Source organism: Diabrotica undecimpunctata, chromosome 3 (assembly GCF_040954645.1).
Source record: "Diabrotica undecimpunctata isolate CICGRU chromosome 3, icDiaUnde3, whole genome shotgun sequence".
Taxonomy (NCBI): Eukaryota; Metazoa; Arthropoda; class Insecta; order Coleoptera; family Chrysomelidae; genus Diabrotica; species Diabrotica undecimpunctata.
Genome location: NC_092805.1, coordinates 79,064,764 through 79,074,422, shown reverse-complemented (window position 1 = coordinate 79,074,422; position 9,659 = coordinate 79,064,764). Strand labels below are relative to the sequence as shown.

The following is a 9,659-nucleotide window of genomic DNA, read 5'->3' as shown; positions in this document are numbered from 1 at the left end:
TTTGTTTATCTTCATTTTTGTCATATATTCTTCTTTTAATAAACTGTCAATATATTTTTACATTATCTTTTCATCTTCTTTTCTTGTAGTTGTAGTTTATTAATATTTTATTTTAGTGGGCTCGGATACGTCTATACTTAATTTGGAAATGCGTGATGGCATAATTTTTATGACACAAGATTAAAGTTTAGCTTAACAACTCTCAGAAGCCCAAAACTTTAATAGTTTTTGTAAATTATTTCTCTCCTGCGCTAGATGTTTACAATTTTAAAATCTCAACAAGTTTAGATCAACTTTTACCAACTCTATTCATTTTGTTCAAGGACTTCATTTTTTTCTTTTTGCATTAACCTCAGTGCTTATTAATGTTTTGAGAATTCTTCCCTCTTTTAATGTAGCTACGTTAAGAACTATCTTAATCGAACCATAACAGAATACAATATAACATAAAATGTAAATGTAGTGGTTCATAAAAACTGTGTTATCAAGAATTTCTAAAAGAAGTATAATCGTTAGCTCCTCATATGGATACTTATTCTGTTCTGCTGTAGTTTTGCTACAATTACTTTTGCTTTCTTGTTGTTGAATTTATAATTTAATAAAAATTATCTTTAAATGGTCTTGATAATTATTAAAAACGCTAAAAAAAGAATATTTTTCACACAAATTATATTTATTTCAATTGTTACATTCGTACTCCCACTGAGTAATATTTACAATAATATTTGACATTATTTTCTTAAACTTATTATAATTACAATCATATTCACATTTAAGCAACTTTATAATCACAAAATCAGTTTCATTTTTATATAAAACATTCAAATAATAACTTCCATTATTTGTTTGTCTTAGTTCCCAAAGTAGGCTGTCTCCAAATTTTATTATTTTGTTTCTGTTTGCTTCCATGGCTCCAAGAACTGAAGATATCATCGTGCCATGTGCAGAAATGGCTAGAAACTTAGGTGTCTGTGGGGCTTGCGAGTCTATAAAACTATCGAAATTTTGAATAATATAATTGAAGAAGGGACCAACGCGCAATCTTGCTATCTCTGGAGTGGAACTTTGTATCCCATAAACGATTTCTTAAAAATATGTAGATTAATGTAATATTACATAGTATAGTTTTTAGGATATAATAATAAACAAGACACTTGTAAAGCTATTATATACTGAAATCTGCTTTATAATGTATTTTATCTATTTAGCTAATTCAATATAAGAGAAATGCGTTAAATATTGTTTACATGGGATCAAGCAACACTTGATTTTAATAAAAATTACATTTTTAACTAATGTTTGACGTTTTAATTTCTATTCCGAAAATCGTTTTGAAAAAAGTTCATTTTAAAAATTCTGCAAAAATTGTATAACTAAGAAGTTGTTGGCCTCGATCTTGTAGGCAATAACTTTCTTTTAGCTGAACAAAATCTAAGAGTGCTGTGTACCGTCGGGATATCAAATAAGTAAAAATTCTAAACCACGGCATGTTCTAACTCCCTAGTTAATAAAGATCTTACCTTCAAATCCTTTATTGCACAACGCTTGCTTTAGTGGATTAAATGTACTATAACTATAAATAATCAAAAGCGAAGTAAGACTAGAGAACGAAAAGTTTAAACTTAAAAGGGATCAATTATTCTAGACATGATAACTGCAGAAATGCCGAAATTAACAAGAAACTGGAATAAAATTGCTTTACTTTTTGCAATAAAATATGGCATTTCAGATAAACGCCCAATGACTGGACACAATTTACAAGATATTTGAGAAAAACTAATGGCATCACTTACGACGTATAATAAAAGAAGTAGGCTTACTGCAATAGTTCATTTTCGTTATACGTGAGCAATAAAACCAAGCCACTAAAGCATTAAAAGTCCTTGATATCCTTTTAAATGAATTTCACCCAGAACAAGATATCAGGCAAGGATGTATACTATTTTCATGACTATTAAATATTAAAAGAAGGTATTATGAAAAGAACACTTGTAGAATAAAAAAAGGGTATATCAATAAATAGCCGAAAGAAAAACAATATGCGCTCTGCAGAAGATAGTCCTTCTTGTGAGTGCCAAAATTTTTTAATATATACCAATATATACTAAAGTATATATTTTTTAAATAGTTCTCAAACGAGAAAGTAGAGATATTAAAATAAAGGGAATTTAAATAGCAACTATACGATATGGTGATGGTACAGCATTTCTTCTAGCCCGAAAATTAGACGATCTGCAGCATATGTTAGATAGAATTGACGCCACTAATAAACATTTTGGGCAAAAGATCAATGCTACTTAAACTAAATTTATGGCAACAGGTCGATCACAGATATTCAAAATAAGTTGTTGGCCTCGATCTTGTAGGCAATAACTTTCTTTTAGCTGAACAAAATCTAAGAGTGCTGTGTACCGTCGGGATATCAAATTCTAACTGTTTTTCTGTGTGTGTTTTTTGTATTATTTGTTTGTGAATTATGCGTTTGTATAATGCCTATTTATATAGTTATATATTTGTGTATTGTATGTTCTTCTTCTTCTTCTTCTTCTTCGCGCGACTAGGATTACTCTTGTTTGTCTTTCTTTTATTCTGTTTCAGTCCTTGTTGACTGTACATTATCTTTCCACCTTTTTGGCGGCCTTCCAACGGGTCTTCTGCTATACGGCTTGTTGTTTTTACAGATGTTCGCTAATCTATCTGGTCCCATTCGGTTAACATGTTCGTTCCAGTTTTTTTTCCTGTTTTTATCCACCTGTTAATATTTTGAATTTTGCATTGGTTGTCTGTCTCTTAATGATATGCCCGCTATTGATCTTAATACTTTCATATATGTATTCTGTATAACGTAAATGATATTTTTTCAATTTTCTATTATTCAGCTATTGTCGGTATATTCTTGTTGTTGACTTGTTTTTTAGTATTGGCAGTTTTTAGTATTGGCAGTCAAACCTGCTACATTCTGCTAATGGGTTTGCTACACATTTTTCTTTATTCATTAAGCAGGATAAGAGCTTAAGCTCATTGTGCCAGGCATGTTGGCATATATGTGGTTTGTCTCTGTGTTTTTGATATATTTTAAGGTTATTTTTACTGGTACTTGGTGGTGTTGCGGCTTCTTTAGCGTAGAAATTTTTGCATTCACAGGTTATTTTATAAATGCAGTCCTTTGATCTTTCTTGCTTGTTGTTTTTTGGTTTGCTTTTGAATAAAACAGATCTTAGTATATTGGTTATTTTAAATGTTTTTGTGATATTGTACTTATTTCATATCAGTTTTAATTTTTTAGATAAGTAGTTTATATATGGTATTGTTGTCATCTTTAAATTCCTTCTTTTAAGTTTGTCTGTATTGCTTGTGATGTTTTGTTATTTCCTTTCTTAAATTTTTTGAATACCATAAGCAACCCAAAACACTCACAGAAAGAAATTCACATAAGACAACAATACCATACATAAATGGCTTATCGAAAACATTAAAAAGGGTAAAAAATTAGTACGTCACAACTACATTGGAAACAACCAATTTACTGATATCTTTCCTGTCCAAAACCAAACTCGACAACAAACAAGAAAGATCAAAGAACTGCATGTATAAGATACCATGTTTATACAACAATTTCTATATGGGGTAATCCGCAAGACCACTGACAGGATATATAAGCATAAAACATACATTAAAAACTGAGACTTCGACAGATCAATCGATATTCAAACATGCTTAAAGACAACGAGCATAGAGTACAATAAAAAATACATTATTAATCATGAAAGAAATAGACATAAAAAAAAAGAGAAAAATAAACGAAGCAGCTCTCATTTTACTTAATAAAGAAAAATTTAAACTCATTAGTGGAATATTGTTCTGATTTTCTTGTGGCATTTTAAATTAATTACTATTTAAATGGGAATAAGCCACGATTAAAGGTTAAAATACGTTTATTGACGTTTCAATTAATTCACTAGTGGAATGTAGCAGACTAATAACACTAAAAGAAGCAACCAACAACAAGAAATACTAACAATAGCGTATTAATAGTAAGTCGGAGATATATCATTTTCAATAATTGTGCACAATTCATATTCAACATACAAAACACAAACAATTTATCTACGTAAACACACATTACAAAAATATATATTAAAGAAAATAAAAACAAAATAGTCAGAATTTGATATTTTATAGGTAAAAATACCACCCTTTGATTTTTTTAAAGACCAGCATGGCATTGCCCAACTACGTCAATCATCAAGTTTCAAAAACATAACTTTCTTAAACCAACATATTGGATTTTTTAAAATAATCTTTTTTTGATCACGATTCTTGGAGTGGAAAATCGAAACGTGAAACATTAGCTAAAAATATAATTTTCATTATAATATAACAAATATACAACTACACAAACACACATTGCACAAACACATCTCACACAAAAAATAGAGTAAAACAGTCAGAGTTTAACATCCCGAGGGTACTATCATCACACTCAGATTTTTTTTAACTAACAGCAGGCTATACTGCCTTCAAAATCGAGGCCAAGTAAGTAAACCATCAATTTTAAAATAATCCGCTCACAACTTGTTGCTTATAAAATTGGTGCTCAATTTTTAACATAATATATTTTTTAAACAATTTCCGCAATGGCGATTGAAACTTTAAACATTGGTTAAAAATGTAATTTTCATTACAATTAATTGCAGCTTAATCCCTTATAAACATAATGTTTAACGTAAAAACGTAGACTTGGCACAATGAAACATACGCTTTTTAAAACAAAATACTATGTATACGAGGCCAAAATTACAGAGCTTATAGCAAAAATTGAGAAAGATTGTTCTGAAGAAGAAAATAGCCTTGTGGCATTTTAATCAAATTTATTATTTTTATTGGGAATAAGCCATACTTTTACTTTGAAGGAAGTTAAGTTTGATTAATTTTACTTTAACATAATACAAAATATTGGAAAGTGAAATGGAACTGGAAATCGAAACGTCAGAATAAACTTATTTTAAACTAAAATTGTGGCTTTTCCCAATAAAAATAATAAATAGCAAGCAAACTCTCTTGTATATACAAATTCTTTTGCTTATTTTATTGTGTTTTATTTGATTAAGATCGAGAGCTGTTTTTTATACTCTTCCTTTTACTGCAATTAATTCTATAAAGCTTGTTCTCGGTTTCATCGTTGAATTCTTCAAGTGTACATTTTAAACAATCTGCTATTCTAATAGCAATTACACTAGGTTGGCTTCGTGATTGATATCCATCAAATTGTAGCTACTCTGGTGGTTGGTATTTTAGTTAGTAACCTTTAAACTCGGAAATTATATATCATGTACACCCCAAGAAATAAGAAGAGCTGTTAAATATTGTGTAACAACGCCCATGAATCAGCTACCGACAAATAATTTTTTGAGTGGAAGTACTGGATAACAGAGGAAACCTTCCAACTCGTTAGAAATAGAAAAGATCTTTGTGAGCTAGAGTGCACAAAGAAAGCGACAAATGAAGATACAGAGCTAAAAAACAACAATATATTTACGATATATGCAAAATAATTCAGAATGGCGATCAACATACCCAGTCGAAAATCTGTTTAGAAAAATAAAATACACAACAAGGACCTTTATTGTTGGGTTTTAAAGGTCAGGGATAGAATTGAGGTCATAAGAATAGGAGTGGCTGATGCAGTAGAGAGAGTAGCAACACTAAAATGGAACTGGGCAGGTCACGTGGCTCGAATGACAGACAATAGATGGACAAAGCGGATACTGGAATGTAGACCAAGAGATGATGCCTACCGAAGTAGAGGTCGTCCACCAACACGTTGGACTGACGATCTAAAACGTTGTCATAGGAATTGGATGCAAGAGGCACAAGATCGAAATAGATGGAAAATTATGAGGGAGATCTATGTCCAGCAGTGGATAAGTGAAGATTGAATGATGATTAAAGGTCATATGGAAGCCCTGATAATAAATTTAAAAAAGTAGATTAAGAAATGTAGATGTAAACCAGCATCTGCAATACCCTATATACCCTACAGAGGATAAGTAAAAATTCTAAACCACGGCATGTTCTAACTCCCTAGTTAATAAAGATCTTACCTTCAAATCCTTTATTGCACAACGCTTGCTTTAGTGGATTAAATGTACTATAACTATAAATAATCAAAAGCGAAGTAAGACTAGAGAACGAAAAGTTTAAACTTAAAAGGGATCAATTATTCTAGACATGATAACTGCAGAAATGCCGAAATTAACAAGAAACTGGAATAAAATTGCTTTACTTTTTGCAATAAAATATGGCATTTCAGATAAACGCCCAATGACTGGACACAATTTACAAGATATTTGAGAAAAACTAATGGCATCACTTACGACGTATAATAAAAGAAGTAGGCTTACTGCAATAGTTCATTTTCGTTATACGTGAGCAATAAAACCAAGCCACTAAAGCATTAAAAGTCCTTGATATCCTTTTAAATGAATTTCACCCAGAACAAGATATCAGGCAAGGATGTATACTATTTTCATGACTATTAAATATTAAAAGAAGGTATTATGAAAAGAACACTTGTAGAATAAAAAAAGGGTATATCAATAAATAGCCGAAAGAAAAACAATATGCGCTCTGCAGAAGATAGTCCTTCTTGTGAGTGCCAAAATTTTTTAATATATACCAATATATACTAAAGTATATATTTTTTAAATAGTTCTCAAACGAGAAAGTAGAGATATTAAAATAAAGGGAATTTAAATAGCAACTATACGATATGGTGATGGTACAGCATTTCTTCTAGCCCGAAAATTAGACGATCTGCAGCATATGTTAGATAGAATTGACGCCACTAATAAACATTTTGGGCAAAAGATCAATGCTACTTAAACTAAATTTATGGCAACAGGTCGATCACAGATATTCAAAATAATCTTGATAGTCGATAGAAATAAGCGAGTATTACGATTTAAATATTTGGATATCAAATGTGAACGAAAAATGGGATTGTGGTGAAAAACAAAAACAAAAACAAGAATAGCATTTTTAAAACAAAAAATTCGCATTTTACGAATGAAAAAATTTTAACCCTCATCCGGGCAAGGTGGGTCCAACGGGCCCGAGACGCCAAGCCTTTTATCATAAACTGATAAAAAAAATTTTATTGAATTTTATGCATCACTGAATTTGTTTAGAAGTATGTTTTCTTCAACATAGTCATGAACTATTCAAAATATTCATTATTATTGTTAAAATTATTGCGTCGAAAGAATTTTGTCACGTAAAGGGGCAAGACGGGCCCGTCGAACCCTATTTGTATTTATACTTAAAGTGTGAATATTTGTTACAGAAGTTAATCTAGCAGGCAGGTAATGTTTTTGTAGAATATCTAAACGACTTTTATGATTCCGAAAATCCAATAATATAGTATAAACGTGTAACAAACCATGTAAACATCTCTTTGATGTGACTATCAAAGATATGCTTACAATAGGTGTTATATCTATTCTAAATAAATTTTAAAAAGTAGTAATCATTGTTGGAAAGCAATAATATTGTTAGGTAGGTACCTATACATATTGTGAAATAAATAATGCATCTGCTATCAGTCGTTTAATATCGATGTTAGTGTCGGCAACTAAGCTCCTAAAATGATATTGAATTACAGTGAAAGTAGATAATACAAATAAAATTTGCCGAGAAAATTTATCAGCTGCAGAACTGCAAGATATTGCTAATAATTTATGGGATTTCCATGATAAAGAATCCCCTGAAGTAGGTGGCATGGAAAGTAACTCTGTAATTGAAGATCATCTTTCGGAAGCAAGTGAAAAGGATGATCAGGAAGTAGTATTAAGTGATAATGAAGAAGAATGTGTAGCTACAAGTTCCCAGATTTGAGAGAGCGTAATTTTTGAATTTAATGATGACATTAACTAGAAGAGTTAATTATAACCGACAGGACGTATGCGATCCCGCGACATAATAAAAGGCAAAATAATTACTATTTAACTGGGAATAAGCCACAATTAAAGGTTAAAATACGTTTATTGACGTTTCAATTTCCACTTCGGAAATCGTTCTCAAAATACAAACATTGATTTGTATTTTGAGAACGATTTCCGAAGTGGAAATTGAAACGTCAATAAACGTATTTTAACCTTTAATTGTGGCTTATTCCCAGTTAAATAGTAATTAATTTAAAATGCCACAAGAAAATAGCTTCAGAACAATAAAAAGGCAAAATGCATAGAGTAATTTTAGCCCCTGATAAAAGTGTAGATGATCCTGTTGATTCCTTCGTGTTTTGTTTTTGTGGACGAAAAAATTGTGAACGAAATAGTGAAGTATATAAATAAAAAAGCCAAAAAAGTCCCGTGGATAGAGAACTAGAAATACTGCGAGTTTACATAGCTATATGCCTTTATTGGACTACTACTAACTGCAGTGTACTTGAGTGCCAACATCCATATTGTAAATATGCTTTGGAGTAAGGTTTACGTACTACTATATTTAAAGCTACCATGGGGTTAAAATGATTCAAAAATTTGCTAAGATTTGATCGATTTGACGATAAGGATATGAGGTCTAAACGAAGAAGGAATGGCAAATTAGCAGCAATATGCGATGTGAGTAGATAGATAGGGTTCCTTCTGGAGCGGAAGTGACGTCACACGTCGATCGTCAAGCGTACGTATCCTCATGGGTCAAGGCCACGCCCCCCTCGTGACGTAGGAACGTGCCTAGGGTCTCGAGGCCACGCCCCTCGACCAATGGTGACGTAGGAACGTACCTCGTGTCTCTAGACCACGCCCCTCGGTCAATGGTGGCGTAGGAACGTCCCCCCATGTCTTGCTGACCAATGGTGGACGTCTTCGTGACGTCGGAACGTGTCGTCGACCAATGGCAGCACCCCCAGCGACCAATGACAGCTCAGAATTTGAATAAACATCATAGAAATGGCGGTATAGCGATGAGGGACCAATGGTGACATAGTAACGCCCTCCTCGTGACGTCGGAACGTGTCGTCGACCAATGACAGCATAGCAGCGTCAGTAGTGGGAATATCAGGCCAATGGTGGCATAGTAACGCCCTCCTCATGACATCGGAACGTGTCGTCGACCAATGACAGCATAGCTGCGTCAGTAGTGGGAATAGCAGGCCAATGGTGGCATAGTAACGCCCTCCTCGTGACGTCGGAACGTGTCGTCGACCAATGACAGCATAGCAGCGTCAGTGGTGGGAATAGCAGGCCAATGGTGGCATAGGAACGTCCCCCAATGTCTTGCTGACCAATGGAGGACGTCCTCGTGACGTCGGAACGTGTCGTCAACCAATGACAGCATAGCAGCGTCAGTGGTGGGAATAGCAGGCCAATGGTGGCATAGGAACGTCCCCCAATGTCTTGCTGACCAATGGTGGACGTCCTCGTGACGTCGGAACGTGTCGTTGACCAATGGCAGCATAGCAGCGTCAGTGGTGGGAATAGCAACACCCCCAGCGACCAATGACAGCTTAGAATTTGAATAAACAACATAGAAATGGCGGTATAGCGATGAGGGACCAATGGTGACATAGTAACACCCTCCTCGTGACGTTAGAACGTTTTCCTCGACCAATGATGCCACAGAAACGTGTCCTCGACCAATGGTGGACATCCTCG

At 33.2% G+C, this 9,659-nt stretch overlaps 1 protein-coding gene across 1 annotated transcript in view; it reads right to left on the bottom strand.

The window, feature by feature from the left end:
- Positions 1-670: 670 nt before the first annotated feature.
- LOC140435661 (prostatic acid phosphatase-like) overlaps positions 671-9,659 on the bottom strand; it is an 85,536-nt gene continuing 76,547 nt past the window's right edge. The window contains exon 5 of the mRNA XM_072524381.1: positions 671-1,085. Coding sequence (XP_072380482.1) covers positions 679-1,085 — 407 coding nt within the window. The 3' untranslated portion in view covers positions 671-678. The remainder of the gene's footprint in view (positions 1,086-9,659) is intronic.